The sequence below is a fragment of the Littorina saxatilis genome, linkage group LG7, assembly GCF_037325665.1.
Source record: "Littorina saxatilis isolate snail1 linkage group LG7, US_GU_Lsax_2.0, whole genome shotgun sequence".
NCBI lineage: Eukaryota > Metazoa > Mollusca > Gastropoda > Littorinimorpha > Littorinidae > Littorina > Littorina saxatilis.
The window spans coordinates 20,635,495-20,657,477 of NC_090251.1; the positions used below are offsets into that span (position 1 = coordinate 20,635,495).

General features: G+C 45.8%; 1 protein-coding gene across 2 annotated transcripts in view; it reads left to right on the forward strand.

Moving 5' to 3' along the window:
• The window catches only part of LOC138970880 (ephrin-B2-like), a 368,014-nt gene that overhangs the window by 272,349 nt on the left and 73,682 nt on the right, over positions 1-21,983 (forward strand). Inside the window, exon 1 of one of the 2 annotated variants that reach the window (XM_070343447.1) lies at positions 1,145-1,943. The exons of the other annotated variant lie outside the window; for it this stretch is intronic. Coding sequence (XP_070199548.1) covers positions 1,783-1,943 — 161 coding nt within the window. The 5' untranslated portion in view covers positions 1,145-1,782. Of the gene's footprint in view, positions 1-1,144; positions 1,944-21,983 lie in introns of those variants that run through there. 2 annotated transcript variants of the gene reach the window in all.

Consider the following 21,983-nt stretch of genomic DNA (forward strand, 5'->3'; position numbering starts at 1 on the left):
CAATGTACATTTTGTGAGTGCTTCTGCAGAAGGTATAAGCGAGACAACTGGTTTCAGATGAAAGTCAAAGTAAAGGGTTGGGAAGCGACTGTCTCGTCGTTTGCCTCTCTTGTGTATCTGTGCCATTTGCTTTATTCTCAATCTCATAATTTCTCTTTATTTCGCTGTTCTACCAAAAATCAAAAACACTAACAAACGAAACCTCAATTGCATGAAATGTCGCAACTCCAATTCTGTATTTCCTCTGCCCCCCCCCCCCCCCCCTTTTTTTTTTTTTTACAGTCTTCTCCTTCCTCGATTAAATCTGTTGATGGAAAGGTTAAATGGTTAGTTGTGAAAAGGTCAGTCGTACATCGCTACCTCGTGTCGGGTTTGTGTGGGAAGAAAAAAACACCGTCAGCCAGAAAAGAGAATCAATATCGGTTTCTAAACATAGTCGCGCTTTTTTTGTATCCAAAATATTGCTTACCTTTTTTGTGATTAGATGCTTTTTATTCTCCTTTTTTCCCCTCTTTAAGATTCTATTTTTCCATTGCGCGTGTTTTCTTTCTTGTTTGGTGATGCACTGGTCGGGTGATTTGGATTGTTCCGTCCGAGTACCTCTTGCACGTGTCTTTTGGGCCAGTCGAACTGACTCAGTGACTGCGCGTTTATTTTGATGAGTGTTTTCCTAATAACTGCAACAGCAACATTTGATGCATTTGTTTCAAGTTCAATCGCATTGTCATATAGATGTGGCAATGATTTTGATGACACGTTGAGTTTATTCTTCTTTTTTATCGCTAGCCAATAGGTTAGCCATTATCAATCGATTCGCTTCCAAGCTGCGTATCATAGCGAGTTTAGTTGCCACATTCAGACTGATCGTGCTGACACACTCACAGACTGACTGACACACTCACCGAGGGAGAGCTGACGTAAGTCAAGTCGAGCCCCGCAATTTGATAAGCTGGCCTCAATGATGTACACGGGTTGATTAGTGAAATTCCAGGTAACTCAGCTAGGCACCCGCTGTGTATTTTGGTCACATGACAGAGTATTTTTATCGGCGCGCTGTGATTGATGGAAAGAGGGGCGGGGGGCGGTGCGTGTGTGTTTAGCCAGGCAGGCAGGCCGTCAGAGAGAGAGAGAGAGAGAGAGACAGCGAGTGGAGGGACCAAGCGCTCACTCTTCACACACAGTGTGCACAGAGCCAGCCCCGCCGTGTGTTGTCAGTCAGTGTTGGTCGCAGAGTACACGGGTGGCTACTACACGCTCAACACAGTGACAGTGAGGTCAGTGTCGTAGCGGCACGGCGTGTCTCGGTGTTGAGTGACCAGTAGATGTGTCAGTGTCAGTGGGCAGTGTTAGTGGTGCCGCGACAAGCCAGCAGCAAGAGAGGAGCAGGCTTTGTCTCGCAGTCAGTCAGTGTTGCTGGGCGCTGCTTGTGATCGTGAAGATCAGTTGTAGTGGAGGAGGCCGCCTCTCAGTGTGGGGAAACAAGCTGCCTGCCATCGTAGTGCTGGTTTGTTTCTCTTGTCAGTGGTGTAGCGTTACAATACATACTGTGTCTACCTGCACGACACGGCCAGGGTGCAGTGGACCATCAGTACCCGGAGTGAACACGGTACAGGTACGGAGGATCGAGAGTGCAGGTAGGAGAAGCCCTCACTCAGAGCGCCGTGGCCTCAGCGCCATGACTGAACAGTGTGGCAGCAACATACCCAACATCATCGTGCAGCAGTGAGGAGCACCGAGGAGTACCCGGGGAGTATTGTCTTGCTGCAGAGGCTGGTGGTCGTGATGCGGCAGGGCGGGGAGTGTTTGGGGGTGTGCGGTGTGGGACGGGTAGCCTGGGTGCTGCACTACCTGGCGCTCCTCCTGCCGTTCTCCATGTCCATGGTGTCTGTGGTGGACAGCGGGGTGCGGCGTCCTCCCGTCTACTGGAACTCCTCCAACACCATGTGAGTCACCTCCTCCCTCACTCTTCCTTCTGTCACAACGTGTGTCTCTGGTTCGCATTGCACAAATCGCTTCTTTTACTTCCATGTACCTTGACCTATGTTCCATAGGACTGTCTTTATTTACCTTGTTTATTAAATGAATAAGGAATATTTGATTTTTAACAATGTTGTATTCAATCATACATTGGTAAATTAAAAAATAAAACAATTTGGAATCAAGAGCAAGCTATGAGATTATAGTGCATATTATAATAGTTATAATATTTAAACCTTCATGCAATACTTGGTACTCTATTGACTGTAGTTTTAGGAGGAACATGACAGCTTTAATTTACTTTGAATGGTAACAACACAATTTGCATTCCCTGGCGCACCAAGGATTATTGCATCAACATTATTTATTCCACACTATTCCCTTTTTGATTTGATCTTGTAATGTGAACATCTTTTAAACACATGAGTCAGTGACATGAAAATCATCAATTTATTCATTTAATAAACTGCCAGAGGTTCTTATAGGCTCAGAAAAAACAATGCAGACCTGTCATTGTCAGTTGATCAGTTTCAAGTGAGAACCATTGAAGAACAAAAATAGATAGAGACAAGAGAATTTGTTTCTATAGCGAACAAGATTATCAGTGAATACTTGAATGGATGATAACAACTGCATCACTAAGAATCAGTGATGTCTTTATTATTTTCTGGTTAAACAGCAATTTCAGTTTACCATTAGAATTAGATTAACCTGATTTACCTCAAACCATTGCAGAATTGATAAAGCATTGTAATCTATCTGTAAGACCGTTTAAAAGCTTGTACTATGTGATACTCACTTTTAGACTGTTAAAATCATTACTATCATTATTTTTGTATGCATGTACGTTATGTTGTTCCTCTTCTTACTCTGTTTGGAGTTTCGTGTAGGAATTAAAAAGTATCAAAATTGAAGCAGAATCATAGCGTATGTTTTGAAATTCTAAGTTCAGTAAAAAAAGAGAATGATATGTAATATCATATTTCAACCTTGATTAAACATTATTACAAATTGTAATTAAAGCCAAACTAGAAACCTTTATTTTTAATCAGTGAATATATTATGTGTATGAGTTATCAAAGTGTTGCATGACAATACAGTACACTACATATTTGTCCCTAAGTGGATATTGCTAAATTTACATGTTTGTGAAACAGAAAAGGAAAAATGTGTGATATAAATGCACAACCATGAAGTAGTAAAAAGAGGTTGGGAGATGACAGTGAGAATACAGTTCAAGCTTTGCTCTCAACCTATTATTTAAATTTTCATTCACCAGGGGGATGACAGTGAGAATACAGTTCAAGCTTTGCTCTCAACCTATTATTTAAATTTTCATTCACCAGCTCTGACTAAGTATGTTTGGCCAAGATATTTATTTTTGGACGTTCAGTGGTCAATAGACATCAACTTTCCTATTTTTCCTGCAAGAATTGTGGTTTCTATCTAAGCCCTTGATTTCTGTAGACAGACTTCAGAGAAAGGAAAATTAATTCTGACTGGGAATAAGTTTGTTGTTCTTGATAATACTTTTTTTTGTTATGTGCACAAGCAAATATGTTTCCCAACACTTGACAAATGTGCCATGTAGTCGGAGGGATATTATTATTATTATGATTATCAAGATTTGTTTCATCTTGAAGTATATTGTAGAGAAAGGGTCACAGGATACTTTGACTGAGACCCTAATTGAGTCTGTTGTGTCACTTACAAATTGGCAGGACATGAATGTGATCGTTGCGATATAACCTTCGTGGTTGAAAACGACGTTAAACAACAAATAAAGAAAATGAATGTGATTGTGAACAAAAAGTTTGTAAATTATCAGTATAAGTAAACCAGAACATGTCATGCATGAGTACTGGCAGTGCCATTCTTGAATTCTACTTTTCGCCATAGAAATGCTGCTTCACAGGGTTAATGGGTTTGGTGACTCATCATGCAAACTTAAATTAATGTCTCATTTTCAAGACAAAGGAAGAAAACTATCGCTTTGTGGGATACAGAAAGCCGTTGCCAGAATGCTAGACCTGAACTGGTGACTCTTTGTGACGTTTTGATTGAATGATTGTTGTGACCCCGACAGACACTCTCTCTCTCTCTCTCTCTCTCTCTCTCTCTCTCTCTCTCTCTCTCTCTCTCTCTCTCTCTCTCTCTCTCTCTCTTTCTCTCTTAATTGTAATTAACTTAACTTCTATTTCTTCTTGTTATTAATCGAGTTACCCTCAATGGGCGAGGGCCAGATGAAAAAAAGCATGTATACTTTGCTTATTCTGTTACCCTCGATAAATAAATAAAGTTCAAAGTTCTCTCTCTCAGTGATTTTGCCCATCAAAATACCCCGTTTTATCACTATAATTACTGACTTTAAAAAAAAGGTATCAGCAGGCCTTAGATTATGAGAGACACAACTACCGAACGCTGAAGAACAAGGAGGAGTTTAAAAAAAAAAGTGATTTGGCCCTCATCACATTTAGAAGAGGCGCATTCCGTATCATATGACTGGAATAAAAATGTGATAGGCTTGATGGAGTTTGTGTACACGAATTTAGATAACCCATCACTCACAGATTTGGCTGTGAACAAACCGTTCGGTGACGTTTTTGACATTGGCCAAAAAGATGAGCTTCTCGGGGTTTTTGTTTTTTGTTTTGGTTTTAGCACAGTTTGTGAAAAAGAGGGAGGATGACAGATGAGGGGACAGGTTGATCAATGCTCTGTCTGGTCCCCGCTCTGTCACTGTCAAGAAAGCTTCCCTAGCCGTCACTAGCCCCTCACCGCGTGTCTCAATGATCTGTCTCGGTGTGCGGACTACCTGTTCACTTCTTACAACATACATACTATCTCACTTTATGTAGAGAAAGATCCCTGTTGGGTTTCTGTGTCACCTGCTTAGCTGTTTCGGGTCATCTTACATGTTGACCGACACCTCACGGTCTCTACGCCATCAGTGACAACATGCATCAAAGGCATCTTGCTGTCAGTGCTGACTAAGTGATTGGAATCGTCTTGGTCTTGTCACAGTCTCCAATACTGTTTCATTTTCAGAGAGAGAAAGTATGCCAGTAAATTTGACTTCACTCAAAAGATTAGCATGTTACTCATGAGGTTACATAAACTTTGTACAGAACACAGTATAACTGTATGTATACGTTCAAACCCGACGCAAAATGTGAACCGTTACTACGGAGGGATAGCTCTGTGTCGGAATTAAACGCATGAAAGAGGAGTGGGGGGGGGGGGGGGGGTCAAGAAGACGCAATTTACACATGAGAACAACGTGAACACGAACGCGAGTTGACAGACAACACGAAGCGTACCCAGAGCGTGTCGAGTTTCGGTGGAACTTCCACAGTGGTTGACCAGAGTCAGCGGAGTTGTTTAGCGGACTGTGTCCCTTGTGTGGGCGTGTGGAGAGTCAGCCAGGCGTGTCCGTCACAGGGCCAGCTGCCGACACCTTTCGAGATCTCTGTCACAAACCGAGGTGCCAGCATGGGGCAGAGACTATTCATCTCTATAAACCTTGCTGTCGGGTCACTGCGCAGTTCCCTGGTGAATGAAGGCTGAGCATTCTACTATGTCAAAAATGTTCATAATAATAATAATAATAATAATGTCAACCTGCGCAGTCATGTCACATTGTAGCTTTGAATGAGAGAGAGAGAGAGAGAGAGAGAGAGAGAGAGAGAGAGAGAGAGAGAGAGAGAGAGAGAGAGAGAGAGAGAGATTACATTGTCAATGTGTCAAACAATGAATTTGACGTTACCCAAATCTCCCAATATAATATGCGTGTGGTCGTGGATGTTGTCTCGCAAAAGATAAATACTTTTCTATCCACCCCCTATCTTCACATAGTGTTCCATACATGTATAACACAACGTTGCAGAATGATTGCAAATACTTTACAGCAGTGGGTATTTTTCTTTTGACTTAGTGTCGTGTAACTGTTGTCAAGCGGTTTTTTATTACCATGTTAGTGCACCATATGACTTTTTGATCAATCAGGATTGGTTCTAGGTGACCGGTGTCACGAACTGAAAACTCTGCCTGAACAATCCTTCTCATTGCGGTCAATGCGCATGCGCTAACATGGGGAGATTAATCAGGTCGTGAACAACCTAACCCTTACCCAAATCCTGACCCTAACCCATGGTTCGTTCGGTCAAAGGGTCGCATTTTGTAAGTCCAAGATTGGCGCATGCGCATTGACCGCAATGAGAAGGATTGTTCAGCAGAGGTTTCAGTTCGTGACACCGGCCTCGAAATGTAATAACGGTCAGCAAATAATGACAGACATGTCTCGTAAATGATATTAACATTCGTCCGCCGGCTCATATTAATATTAAATTCCTCGACATGTCTGTTATTATTTTCTATCAGTCAGCATATTAGAAATAACTCGTAGTATCGTCCCCCTCCTGGTCGTGCAGTGCTAGGGAGCTGGCGGTGACTGACCCTGGCTTCTGGAGGCAGTCATCAAGACGGTGACCTGTGTTCCTCTTCAAAACTCTGTACCTCTATCCCAGCCTGTTCCTTTGCCCTGCTAATGTAGGGTTGAGAGAGGAACTGGGAGCACCGAGGGGGAAGGGGTGGGGGGGGGGGGGGGGGGGGAGTCGGTAAACGGGGGAACGACAGGAAAAGGTCGTGCAAGTCGATCTCTGCACGTACCATTTTAAAGCTCGCCCTCCAAATCGGGGACTGTTGTTGTGGATTCATGTCCGTTAGAAGCAAGAATTAAAGTCCTGCATGTTGTTATTGACCAAGGTCACTACATAGGTTTACACGTCAGGCTACCCAAGGGACACGATGACACACTGGTCCAGAAAGTTCAACTCTTCATGGCGTTTTGCCTTTTACTTTTTATTCATTTCTGTCCGGTCGACACTTTGAGACAGCCCAGGTTGTCAGCGTGAGCAGGTAATCCCCAGTGCGTTAGACACGCGTGATATGTCTGTGGGCTGGCGGTGCTGGCTGGTGGCGTGTCGCAGCTCATGCACCTTGTTGGGCGACGTTATCGGGGGCTTTCCGGAGTGTGGACGTCAGGACACACATGTCACTGTTGTTCACCACGCTGGGCTGGCTGCTGGCTTGTGAGTCACGGGACACCTCCGTCATGATGCACGGAACGTGCTGTTTCTTTACAGTTGTATTGGAGGAAAATCGCCAAGATAACAATGAGCTTATATACGAGTATTGTTACCAAACGCATCGGACATAAAAACAAATATGAGCACTGTATAATTGAACACCTGACAGACATAGGACACAAAATCAATATTAATTCGGGCTCCTGGTCATCGCAGAAGACGGTATGCAGGGATGGTAGAAAAATGCAGAGACCGACGGGACGGGGGACTCCCTGTGTAGCTTGGGATGAAGGAGTCGCGCAGTGTCTCCTGTCCCATTTATCCTGGTCGTCTTTGTGTGTGAGTGAATCCCACCTCTTCGCCTCCTTCCTCTCTAACACCCACTGCCATTGTCCCCACAAGGATTGTTCTACCCCTCACTTTGCCCACCCTTCTACCCGGCGCAGTTGGATTTGTGTTTCCTACAAAGTAGAACCCATCTCGAAGGCGACGAGCTTGGTTTTTTTTCTTCTCTCACAGCACAGAATCAGTGAATGACAGGACGGCAGACAGAAAACTGTCAAGTCTCTGCTCGGCAGGAAAACCAGTCGTTAGATTTACTGTTTGGTTTGACATTGAAACTAGAATGAAAGTCTAGCTGCACTCTAAACAGAAATGAACCCATTTCTGTAACAAATGTTAACACTTTGTGAAATAGTACACAGTTCTATTGGTGAATGAGGCACACTTTATAAACAGATACGTGTTCATAAGTGAACACTATGTCTTCATTTGAACACCTGCTACTTTTGTCAGCAGAACTATGCACAATGTCACAAACAGTTCAAATCTTCTTACAGAAATGTGTTCGAAATGTTCTGAATAGAATGTGAAAGCTATAGGAGAGAATGTCTGTTAAACTTTTCGATTTGTAAAGCTTCTTGATTTGTGTCTTCTAGCAGACTAGAACAGGCGTTGACCGTTGTGTTCTAATGACAGTTGTCGGGAAGGATAAGTGTAATTTGATATTATTATCGGCTTTAAATCGCTGACTCTTATCTTACGACAAGTGTGCATTTTATCTCCGACTGTAATCCTCAGTGTATTAAATCGTCTAATGCCGCCTTGAGCGCTCTGTAGTGAAGACAGTAATGATGAGGGTTTACGTCTGTAAGAGACTTCAGAAACTTTCATCCGTGTAAGTCTGTGGTTGGCCAGCTGACGAGGCGGCGGAAGGAGAGGATTATGCCGTAATTTAAGTCCAGTGATTTCACTGCGGATTTAGTGGCAGTTGGCGTGTATTGTAGGGAGTAGGGCTTTTAGTGGATGATGGCGTCATCAGAGGCAGTGGCAGGTGGATGTTGGAACAGCGGTGGGGATTGGGGGGGGGATAATGCGGTGGGCTGAGTCGCTGTGATGGTGAGGGTAGCTAGCCGAGCGGTGGGGATTGGGGGGGGGGGGGATAATGCGGTGGGCTGAGTCGCTGTGATGGTGAGGGTAGCTAGCCGAGCGGTGGGGATTGGGGGGGGGATAATGCAGTGGGCTGAGTCGCTGTGATGGTGAGGGTAGCTAGTGAGGGTAGCTAGCCGAGCGGTGGGGATTGGGGGGGGGATAATGCGGTGGGCTGAGTCGCTGTGATGGTGAGGGTAGCTAGCCGAGCGGTGGGGATTGGGGGGGGGGGATAATGCGGTGGGCTGAGTCGCTGTGATGGTGAGGGTAGCTAGCCGAGCGGTGGGGATTGGGGGGGGGATAATGCGGTGGGCTGAGTCGCTGTGATGGTGAGGGTAGCTAGCCGAGCGGTGGGGATTGGGGGGGGATAATGCGGTGGGCTGAGTCGCTGTGATGGTGAGGGTAGCTAGCCGAGCGGTGGGGATTGGGGGGGGGATAATGCGGTGGGCTGAGTCGCTGTGATGGTGAGGGTAGCTAGCCGAGCGGTGGGGATTGGGGGGGGATAATGCGGTGGGCTGAGTCGCTGTGATGGTGAGGGTAGCTAGCCGAGCGGTGCCATGCAAGACAATAGGCCATCATCTTGCTAATGGCTTCGTGGCCGTAGCATTAGTACAGCAGTAGTGATTATGTTTATAGTCTCATCCTGGGGACTAGCACTTAATACTAGCTTGTGCTTTGTGGATGGCGTCCGCCACCATACGTGCCTTGTTCCTGGTTACACAAGACCAGGGTTTTTGCAATCCAACAGCCCAAGTAGGCAAGGAACGCACGCTCGGACTAAAAAGCACCCAGGTCATGTCTCGCGTTATGGCCGGTGAACCGTACGGACCCGCGCAGATGTCAAAGCACTCAGTTTGTTCCATTACGTATATATATATACTATGTATGTATAATGTATACATTTTGAGAAAAAAAAGACCCACTTCCCCCACTCCGCATGCCTCCCAACAAGTGTCGCTTGCTACGTCAGCCTCTGTGTGGGACAGGATCAGGGAGGAGCGGAGTGGGAGGCACGGGAACAGTGTATAGATCTGTCTGGGCGGCGGACAGTCACTTCATTTCTCGCACTGTGAGCAGACTTTTCCGCCTCTACGTCTCTTTCTTCGCTTCGAAGAGCAGCCTCATATATACAACTTGTCCAATTTTCGGTTCCCTCCTTTTTCGTGGTATTGTTATAGCCTGTCTGTGAAGCAAATACGTCTTCCAGTTGTACATTACGCAACGAATGTGAGGGTTTGGGGTTTTCGCTCTGTATGAAAATGGAGGGCACTTCGTTGGATGGCTGGTACAGGGACAGACTCTGCCGATGGTCAAGCGGGTTGTTGGTGTTTGTTTGTTTGGTTGTTTGTTTTTCTTGACCAGAAGCAGAGGGAGCTGACTGATAACATAGTCTTGTCTTAGCATCCTGACCAAAGACACAAGAGTAGAATAGGATCACCCTGTCCAAATCCTAGGTCATAAAATGCTCCTTCTGACAGCCATGGACATGAGTATCGAACAGAAACTCTTAATCAGATCAAAACAAGAAGGTAATTTGTTGGAACGTTTATTATTGACAAAACAATACGTTACAATCACAAATATGTCGACCCAACGGTCTTTTAAGAATACCTTAAAACACTGTGCTCTTAAAAGACCGTTGGGTCGACATATTTGTGATTGTAACGTATTGTTTTGTCAATAACAAACGTTCCAACAAATTACCTTTCTTGTTTTTTTATTCTGAATTTTGGAACGTTGGCAGTCTCTTTGTTTTTGGATTTTTTTAATCAGATATTGTGCTGGATAACAGGAAATGTTTCAGGGTAAAATAATGTAGAACTATGCTGCTGTCAGTCTGAGCGTAGTTTGGTACATTATTGTTGAGTCAAAACCTTATCTGTTGTTTTACGATCGTCATTGTTTCACTTAATGACTCCCACCCGCCTATTTGCTTTCGAGATTAAACGAAGAACTGTTTAGGGATATAATATGACTAATCGGACATCCTGAAACCTCATCTGGTGACTAATGATGCAGTAGATAGATACCGACACCGTCATGTTTATTTTCGTTTCGCTTAATCGAAGGGACCGAACCCTGGCTGTAAACTTGACATTGATAGCAGGAAGGATTGACAGGCACGCTATACGGGACGCAAACACACACACTCTTCACCGTGACGTATGGAAAATGACACTCACAGCACACGTCTCGAGTGCTTCACCTGCCCGGGTGCGTGTACCCGGCCCTCCACCCTTCCGACCTCACCGCGATAGCTTTCTGCTTTGTGTTATGGAGTGGTGGTGATAAAGGCTTCACTCGATCCCCGCGCCTGTTGAAAGGTGGAGAGAGGCAGGTCGGCTAGAGAGTGCAGTTTTGGCTTGTTGGTTATCAAAACTATTACACATTGATGGCGTGAACTCCTTGCGCGCAAAGAGCCCGGGGCATGACAAATATTCTCCATTATTGTTTTTTAACGGCCTTTGACTGTCTGCCTCAGATGTGGGGATTGAATTGAAGTGTCAGCTGGTATGCCGCTACAGGCTTGTCAGTTGTGTGAAATGTGTCAGTGTTGGTGTGTGAAGGGATTGCTGTTAACTGCTTTTACTTCTTCTTATACTTTGCATTCCATTTCTGCACACACACACCCCCCCCCCCCCCCCCCTGTCTGTCTCCGCCCTTTCTCTGTTAGTCTGACTGTCTCTGTCTGTCTGATCTCTCTCTCTCTCTCTCTCTCTCTCTCTCTCTCTCTCTCTCTCTCGCACACCAGCACGGTTGTTGTTAATGAAAAAGATTTTTTTTGTGTTTTTAGGGAAAGGTTGGTCGATTGCAGATGGCAAGAGTGGGATTATCATGTACAAAATAGTGATAGATTTGCTGTTTATCGGACATTTTGTACTGTACATGACCCTATCTTTTGTTGAATATGGATAGACATCTAAAGTTTATTATGACTAGTAGGTTTCGATTAAGTATTTCAGAAATTGCTGTGCATTCTAACCGATATAAAAAACATAATGCCGATCAGTTGATGTGTCCCCTTTGTAAAGAAAAGCAAGAAGATGAAGTCCATTTTGTTTTTTGTTGTCCATACTTAAACAGATTAAAAGAAAAATTTATCCCATTTAAATATTATAAAACCCCAAGCACTTTTAGACTTAGCCTGCTCCTGGCCTCACCTCAAGAAACTTATCAGAAATGTATCCCTGTATTTGTATAAAGCCTTGAAATTAAGAGATGTTGTAACCTCGTAGTTAAAGACCGTGTAATATATGTTTTATTCTGTAGTGTTGTGCGATTATTATGTTATTATGTTGTACCTTTTCTGCACCTGATGTTATATTATTTGCAACGTGAACCGTTTGTTCACACTCATTCATAAGGGGCTATGGCCTATTGAATAAATTATCTGCGTCTGCGTCTCTCGCACACCAGCACGGTTTTGTTACCGTGCACAGGTATCAGTGTAGAAAAAGCCTTTTGGTCTTTGTGGCTGTAAATGATAGAGTGCATTTATTTCAAACTCACTGATGCAGCTGAGATGAATCATCGTCCAGCTCGTGTCGCATTTCCGTGATTGCCTCCACAGTGATCAGGCATTCTCGTGTTACACGGTAAAGTCACAAAAGAAAATAACTTTTTAAAGGCTTCGCGTGGCGAACTTTTTTCTTCCTCAGCTTGGTCAAGCCTTAGTATAGCTTTTTTGGGGGGGATGGGGTGGGGAAGTTGTGTTTTGTTCATTACAGTAACAGATTTGTAGACTGAAATTAAAACTCCGGCTTTTTTGTCTTTTTTAACGTTAGAGAAGAAAAACAAGTGATGTATAATTTTTGCCTGGGGGGTCCGGATTTTTTTTTCAAAGAAGCAAAATGCTGCAATCTAGGGCCACCTGAGCTCAGAAACTGTCATTTAATCATCTCTCTCTCTCTCTCTCTCTCTCTCTCTCTCTCTCTCTCTCTCTCTCTCTCTCTCTCTCTCTCTTATTTGTTTTTTTCCCCCTGAAGGCCCCCCTAAATCCGCCACTGAAGTGAAAGAGAGGGTAGACAGTCGGACAGGAAAACAGAGAGAGAGAGAGAGACAAGGGCAATGACAGACATAAAAAAGGCGCGCACTGGAGTATGATAGCTCTCTCTCTCTCTCTCTCTCTCTCTCTCTCTCTCTCTCTCCATGCTGTGAAATGGGTGGTGGTGTCGAGGATTTGATCCCCAGACCAGCGAGGCGTGTCGGGCTGCCGGAAGGCAATGGGGGCCCCCGCTGGCTTGATGTGGCTGTGCGCGGCTGGAAGTGACCCGGGGCTTGTAGGCAGCAGGGGGCCGCCAGTCTTCCCCGCACTGTAAACGGGTTATGGCCCCCGAACTATGTGGACAATGTTGCAGCCGTCATCCTGCCCGCACATTCAATTCTCTTAAATCTTACGCTGTATTGTGTGCTTAACACGTTGAAACTGAAGGAAGGGGTTCGTTTGTGAGGTGTGTTGAAGCTGTTTTAATTGTGTGTTTTAATGTGAAATGTAGCCCATACTAGCCAACTCTTCACCATGTTTTGTTGTTGTTTGTTTTTAGCATCTGTATTTTATCGTGAATGCTTTTCTAGTCCTCGTCCTCCATTTGTTGCTCGTGAAACGATTACAGTTAGTTTAATACGTGACATCATTATTGGATCAAGTGCCCATCGGAACGTTTGCGAGAAGACTATCCTTCCTGTTTCTTGTCAGGGCAGAAATGGAGGGTAAAGAAGGTTACTATTCTATTTAAACGCGACCTGGTATCAGTAGTGTCCAGTGTGTGATGTCAGAGAAGTGTGAATGATTGGCGAGTGACGTTCTGTGTCCTATGTCCAGCGGGCGGACTGCCCGTGCCGTGACCACTGTGTGCTGTGTCTGGCCCCCCGCTCTGCCGTGACACGCACACGTCTCAGCTGTGGCTAGGCGAGAGAGCGGCAATAAATATTGACTTGTGCCCCCTTTTTGTTGTCCCACCCAGGGGACAGTGTTAGGACAGGCCAGGGACATATAGATTACAGATTTTGTGGCCAGATTAACAACAGCGGGGGACCCGGGGGATGGGAGGTAAGATGGGGAGGATGGGCTGAGGTTCTGCAGCCCCTCAAATACCTATGGTTGTAAGGTGGGGGGGGGGGAGAGGTTTCTTGTCATGGGGCCCGTTTCTGTTGCCTTTTCACGGAGCGGTGGGGCTATGTGCTAGCGGCGTGCAGAACGACTCGCGGGGCCCGGGGGGTCGGGCCGGGCCATGAAGATGAGGGGAGGGCTTGAAACATGCAGCCAACGACCGGGGGACTAAGCTGGCATGTTTGAACACCAAGCAAATTTGCTAGCGGAGGTTTTAAAGTGAGATTTCAGTCTGAGACAGCTTAGCCCGACCCCCGGCAGACAGGACATTCCTTGTTGGCCTTGCATCCCTGTCAACCCAGCGCCCCCAGCCCCGGTCCTCTACTGTGGCCACTGGACCCGCACAAAGTGATCAGCAAACCTCAAAACTCGCATCATTTGCTCAAGTAACAGACCCGCGATTTTAACGAGGCATGGGAAAACAAACACTGCTTGCTATTTTCTCTGTCCCACTGACATGCATATTTACCTCGCCTTCACTCTGCATCAAACTTCCCAGTGAAGACAAGGCCCTAATAGGAACCGGTCTCAGACGTCCCTCCAGAGAGCATCCATGTTCACAGTTAGCGCCTCAGCGGTATTGATGATATGCTTGGCTTCCTGAATTATTTTTAGAGAACTGTATTGCTGAGCTGGAAATCTGGGAAGCTCGATAGAAATGAGGGAATGAGGAAAATCAAGTTTCTGCAAAATGTGTTCCGTGTCAGCTAAATCCTCAGGGTTCAATCCAGCTAATTCAGAATCACAAAAAGTAAGATAAAGCATTACAGGCAAACCATCTTGTACTTAATGTTATGAATTTAAATCACAAAATGAATTTATTGGGGGGGGGGGGGGGGGGTTCTGATACATAAAGCCCGCCTTTTTGTTAGAGATTCTGCTTGTAGCAAAGCGGATTGTTTCCTGGTGCTGGTTGATTTTTTGTTTGAGCGTTGAGGATCGTGTGTGTGTTAACTGTCAAGGTCATGGATTTAATGTCAAGGTCAATGGTGTAGTGTGTATGATGAAGTGCCTGTGGTCGTTGTGGTGGATTGTCTCTGGCGATGGCGATTGTCTCGGGTTACTATGGTGGACCGTGTCCGTGGTGGTGATATTGATGGAAGCAGCAGGCAACACGCTGGCTTATGTGCGTGCAGCAGGCAATAAGGCCACTGATTGGTCAATGCAGACGCCATTTTGTCAATGATTTACGTCCGGGTTGCCGACACGTGCATACAGTTTTCAATTAGTTGACAGGCAGGCCGGGGCTGGCCTCTTGGCACCCCCACAGAGACCGGCCATGAGCGGCCCGGGGCTGTCTCGGCACTGGGGCCATAAAAAAACCACCACTCTCCTTTCGCCTGAGATATAGGGGGGGGCTCACGATCACAATACTGTGCCAAGCTGATGTTTGATAGCTTTATACTCTGTCTGAAATAATGTTATTTTGTATGGTTTATTTTTCTGTACAGACATGGCATTTTGATGGCATTTGCTTGCGTTGTGCAGTGTCGGTGGAGTAATTACGTGACGAGTTTTAATTAATTGAGTCAGAAGGACAACTCTGTCACTGGTGTCCATAGTGGTGAACTGGATGAGAGTCCTGCTGCTGCACTGTGTTTGATCAACAGCGTTTAAACGAGTGTACAACTTTGTTGACATTATAATTATGAAGCACACAAGAATACGTTTACATATATGTAGCAACAAACGTACCAGCCAGACCTAGATCAGGAGCCAAAGCAGAACACGACAGAAGGGAGCGGTAGGAAACGAGAGCGGCAAGAGATGGGCGCGAGGCAGCTGTCAACAGACGGTGGCGAGGAGCGGGGGCTGTTGACGGCAGGGCAAACTATCGCCGTCCTGGCATTCTGGGCCCGGTGCTAGCTACCAACGATATTCTTGCGGAACACTAGATGTAGCTACCGCCTCACCTCATCGTGTCTGCTGCCTCCTCGCTCCTCTCGCTGCCGCCACTGCTACATTCAGCTCGTCTTCCTCACAGACTGACGGCCATGATGCGTGGGGCGTTTATTCACGTCACTGTGTCACGCTCTTCCCTACCAGCACCAATAGTGCTACAACTGACTCAGTGACCAGCACTGGCCACATAGGTCCCTTGATCCTCACAGTCACTTATGTACATTATGTAGTTATTGGGTTCATTCACATTTGATAGGGGTTGCCGAAGGGGGCAGTCTCTGTAAGGTGTTGAGTGTGCTGCACACACAGACCGCATCAACCTCACAGACGGTGAGTCTGGCGGGAGCTTCATTCACACACCGCTCTGCCTGTCTTCCCACCGTAGGCACCACAGTAGTTGACGAACATGATTGAGCTTGCGCGGGTTTGTTCGCGCGGGTTTGTTCACACTTCGCAACATGCAACACGCTGTTTCCACCCGGAGCAATTCAACTCATCTTCAACTGTTTTGACCTCACGGTGTTGGGATGTGTGATGTATGATGTGATGGGAAGTTGTATATTACACTTCACTCTGCAAGTACTTTGGCATCCTTTTTTAAAAGGCTTAAATTTGAGTTTTATAACTCATGTAGAGAACTGACGGTGTCTGGTGCCACAAAGTGCATGTGTCATGTGTCGGTGTCAACACTGAAAACGTCGCTTTTGGTCTCCGCTTGGCCTGCCAGCACTCCAGCAACACCATGCGTTTTAGAAGGTGCTAACCACGCTTTGTTATTTTCAGTTTGGGCGTGTGTCTTTTTCTAAAGCAGAGTTAGGACGTATCGTGGAATAGGCGAGATTTAGCAAGACGGGGAAGGTCACGTGGTCGTGATATTTTGATAAGCAATGACATTTCCGATGCTGACCGGGGGAGCGGGGTGAGTTTTTTTACTGAGAGTGAGAGGTCTGTGTTGTTGGTGACAACAGCGAGGCGTGTGCCCCTTCCTGGCGCCCGGGCCGCGTGTTGTTGTATTGTGCTATAGAGGCGGCCGGCAGACAGGCTGGCTGTGCCTGTGCACCCACTCACTTCACCCCTCACAACACCAGGGGGAATAATAATCATAACGATCTATACAAGGACACAGACATCTAACAAAAAGCAAAAAACTCGTATTTTTAAGGAATGTTAAAATAAAAATAAATGCCCACAGTGGCAACTTGTGTTGGTTGCCGGTAGGTTGCGCATGTACGGTCGATGTCCTCATTGTCACAACGTCCAAGTTGCATTCTCATTTGCTGGGTAACCCTGTCTCATTTTGTGTCCTCGGCCAACTGGGTCCTTACAATCTGGCATTGTATCTTAGCTTGCTGCAGGCCGGTGGTCAATATACTGTATACGTATAGCAGCGGGCCGGACCTTGGACAGACTACCTTCTGGTAAGCTAGCTGCTACCACAAGGGCTCACAGGAGAGAGCGAGACAGACAGACAGACAGACAGACAGAGAGCGGAAGCTTGTTGGGTTGGGGCGAGTTGTTGTGGGTTGTGAGAGAGGAAAGGAAAAGGAAGGTGTGAGAGAGAGAGAGAGAGAGAGAGAGAGAGAGAGAGAGAGAGAGAGAGAGGGGGGGGGCACAAGGAGGACAGGGAGGTATGCCGGGCACGCTGTGAGGCGAGGCATGTCAGGCAGGCCATAAGGACTGAGGCATGCCAGGCTGGCGAGGGGCCGAGGCATGTGGAGGTGCAGCGTGAGGTGGTGTGTGCGGGAGGTGTGGAGAACGCCAGTGAGGCCCTCAGCTAAATGACTGCAGCACAGCCCGGGGGATGACAGGCACCTTGTTCTCCACTCTCCTACACACTCACGTCTTCCTTCCCTTCTCCGCTCTTGTCTCCCCTACACACATCTCCCTCCAGTGGCTCTCCACTCTTTGCTCTCCTATCAGCATTTCTCCCCAGCTCCTGGCGCTCCTGGTGCTCCTAGTCTTCCACTTTCCTACACACATCATCCTGAGCTCTCCCGTCTTCCTGTCTACCAGTCTGCTTCGGACATTGACGCCCCGTACTTCCGGCCTCTGTGAATTAAATGTTTCTCTGTCGGAAACCAGGGACATGTTCTTTAATTTCCTAGGCTTGTGACTTCTTAGCTTTGTAGGCTGATAATATATTCTAAGTATGTCATTTACTTTAGTCTTTCTGAGTTAACATAATATATTTAAGTTTCACTGATCAGTCAAGATACAGAAAGTAGTTTTCTCTTTGAAAATAACGTGAAAAAATTCCTGTACACTTTTTAATTGTTGTCGTTCAAAGTACTGTTTGCCTGTGTTAGGGAGTCTAAACATTTGTTTACACCAAAACGCCATTCCGGGCGTTGTTAGATGCCAGTGTGCCAGTTTTTCACTGTTCATGGCGATTGATCTGTGTTTGCTTTACATTTTGCCCGGAAAAGAAGAAGACTCGAGCTGCTGGCCCGTTGACAGAGTGAGGTTGTCACTGGGTGCACGCCACACCGGATGACCCGCCGTCACTGCAGCATGAATGGACGGAGGGGGTGGGCGGAGGATGAGGGCCCAGTGTTTGTCCAGGTCGGGTCCTTGCCAATCAGCTGCGGATGACGGGGGGCTGAGAGGACTAGCGCTAACTGGCAGCGTCCAGCTAAGACGAGAGAGATGAATCAAACTGGCGCTAAGTATAACAGCCCTCTGTCCGCAAAATGGCCGCCAGTGGTGCACAAACATGGCACTATGACCGCCATGCAGTACAGCAGGGGGAGGATGGGGCTGAAGGTGGGTCTGAATGTAGGACTAGGATGGTGGGTGGGTGCATGCATGTCAAGAGAACATTGAATGGGGTACCAAAGAACATGGGAGGGGGTAGTGTCGTCTTTGGTGGCAGTGTCCAGACTTTCAGCCTCTGAGAGAAGGGACGTGAGGACACAGGATTGCCATGGTGATGACCGGTATAACCATTTGGCTGTCCTCAACCCTTCACCTCACTCGGACCCTCACGTAAAAGATAGGCGGTTGAGAAAATTCCACAGAGTAGTGTTGGCTGGCCAGCATAAATGTAATCCCTGCGAGGACAGCGGGCAGGGGACTGGGCACAGTGTGTGTGGCTGTCCTTGTGTGTGAGCTGGCTGTCTGTGCCCGCTTATCTCTGTCAACACGACCCCGCTGGACGGTGTGGTCAGGCAGCGTCCCCCTCTTGGCCGGCCCTCAGTCAGCTGGACCGGAAACCCGCTATGCAGTCTTTGAAGGTGCGGTATTCAAAGCCCCACAGCTGCGTGTCCGCTCGTTGTCTTACCGTGCATTATGCCCGACTCACGATAAGTAAGGAGTCGAGGTCCGGGCGGATTATTAACAGCTACTGTGTTTTCAGCGTAGCAATAGGGTCCGATATTTAGACGAGAGAAGTATAATGCCGACGAGTCGAAGATGAGTCGCATTATACTTGTTCGAGTCTAAATATCGGACCCTATTGCTACGCTGAAAATACAAAAGCGATTATATAGCTGTTCTGACCTTGTTCCAAACTTACAAAATGACAGTTTTTGCGTCGATGCGTTGATCTCAGGTTTTGATAGCAGACGCCGTTTCTTATGCGCATTAGTTTTGACAACACAGCTGTTAAACAGCTTTTTATTAGTTCATTCGTATACAACAAAAAGAAGTTTGAGTTTTTTAAATTTTGAACGAGACTATGTATGAAGGAGACCTAAACACAACATCAACGGAAAACTGAAGAACTAGGATGCAACAAGGGGAGGAGAAGAGAACAGCTAATCCGCACAACGCGAGCAGACGGCAGCGAAGTTTTCAGTTTGGGTGAATGGCATTCATACTTGTCTCGTCATGAAGCGAATTTTTCAACCTCAGTTATAAACGACTACATGAATGTTAGTGCCATGGGTTTTACATCAATACTTCAGAGGGGAAGTGGGGTATTTAGTGTGGAGTTACGAGATAAGAAAAGCCGAATGCGAAAGTTTGTGTCAGTTTGCACACAAAAACGGCTGTTCCGTTTTACTCCCCTGTTTGTACTACATCTTTCGACTTTGGGCATTTTGTGGTGTTTAGGGACAGAAAATAATTGGTTTAGTCCTGTTTCATCGGGAAGTTAGCAGAAAAGGGTATGCTATCGACATTTGTAAAGCTGAAAAACATTCCCGAGAAGAATTTCAAGTTGTCAGTGTATGCTGTTGTCGATTGTTAACATCGTGTGGTACAGATGGGTAAACCGGAACCATGCGTCTTTGTTATTGCCAATACAAGCGTGTATGCTTTTGGATATTGGCAAAAATGGCCGACTTCCGTAGCATTATGCTTTGATGATGATGTTGAGACCATCCAATCACAGCCCCCGAATTCACCCACGTGTCCATCAGAATAGCTATATAGGGGTATAAGGGGAGGATACAATGGGAGTTAGTACACGGTTTAGTGACTTTGAATTCTGCTTTTCAACGGATATAATACATGTGGAATGTAAACCAGATTCTCTACTCACACGCCATACGTTTCATTCTTTAAAGAAAGTCTGAGATAGATAAGAAAAGCGAAACAGAAAAGAAATTAGCCAAAGCACAAACATGAGGTTGCCCTTGTGATTCCAGATTGCACACACACACACACACACACACACACACACACACACACACACACACACACGTGGCTGCAGACAAAGGAATGTCTGGTGTTGCAGGCTGGTGGGAATGAGGTGCCGCCTGTGACATTATCCTGGGGCTGTATGATAAAAGCAAAGCGAGGGTTGTGTGATTTATTGCTTGGCCTGACCTATCCCAGCTAGACTGACGTGCGTCTTATCTGTTCCGTTGTTCCCTGCGTGTCTTCAGCGGCTGGTTTGTTTTCAAGGTGTCTGATACCATAAGGGGACGGCGGGGAAGCGGCCACATAGTGCAATCCCTTCTTATCGTGCGACGTGCCCAGTGTGTAATCACTGTCTGTGGGTGTCCCAAAAGAGTCAGGGAGTGTGTCGCGTGGGGTACATTATGTGCAGCCCTGTCTTGCAGTCATAGAGACCACCTGGAGGTCCAGGAGTGACGTCAGAGTGTGTCCCTCGAGCGTCCCCAAGTCCGTCACGTGCTATGTCCCCAGAACTAGCGTCTATTTGGGACATGACGTGGTTATATGGTAGGACCGTCACGTGAGACAGGGCGTGAGTATATATATGACTAAGTGCCAAAAGGTGCTCACAGAACAGAAGACGACTTTGTTTTACAATAAAAATGTTTCTAAAAACGTGTGTCTGCTGAAAATTGGTGTGTGTGTGGATGAATGTGCGAAGAGATAGTGGACATAATTTCGTGTGCCTGACTTGAACGGTTTTGAAGTTATCTTTGTTTAAAGTCAAAAATAACGCCAAAACCGGCCATCTGAAAAAGGACATCGTGATACCTCGTGTTTTGAATATGCCACAGAAAAATAACAAGAAGCACAAATGAATTGCATTTAGTTTGATTGAATGCCTGAAACATCGCTTTACAGACGAGACCAAACGTCAAATCTAAATCTCGAGAGAATTTTTTTTTTTCGATAACCGAATTTTAAGGTGTCGCACGCAAGATGTGTCGTCATCACGGCATACATTTTTCAATCGCAGATATTTACTAAATTTCTTTTTCAAAAACTCTGGAATTGATGTCGACACGTCAAGCGATAACGGTGTATCAAACTGCTGTCTTTCAAGTAATCCAGCAAAGACTGCAGAACTTTTGAACAGCATTTTTGAAAACGATTTGAAAATTTCGTCATATCTTGCGTGCGACAAAATGTTCGGTAATTAACGGTTATTTTCTTTTAAAAACAAAATTTACATGTACAAAGATCTACTTCATCTACGGAACCACGTGACACATTCTGTGTTCAAAATTTGTGAAGAAATCACGAACCACGAATGCGCTATCAAGTGTTGAAATTATGTCGTCAACATCTTTTCAGATCTTGCGTGCGACACCATCTTGCATTCAACATAAAATGTCACTACCTTATCGAGTTTAATGGGTAAAACTAACTATTTGTTGTCTTAGTTTAATCTTCTTAATTAAAAGCGTAATAAAACCGAACTTCCAAGATGAATTTTAATTGAGATTAGCGAAAGAGCGGGCACGCAAGTCGACCTTAAAGTAAAAGAATGATAACACGAGCGTTTGTCGTGTTGTCTTGCGTGCAACACATTGTCCAAAAAGGAAAATGTATATTTTTCTCAGACGTTTTTTAAGTTGAAACCTTGAAACTTCACACACATTTGGGGTTTAATCGCCCCCATGCATGGTAAAAGTCTTGTTGACCCTTGTCAGATTTCAAGGTCACGGCTGGGTCACATGTGGTTCAGAAAACGGATGAAACATATTTTTTCAGAGATTTTTGAAGCTAGAACCTTCAAACTTCAAACAACGCTTTTGCTTAATGATTGTTCAACATGGAGAATTCAAGGTTGATCCTTGAGAAATGTGAAGGTCATAGCAGGGTCTCGCGTGGGTAAA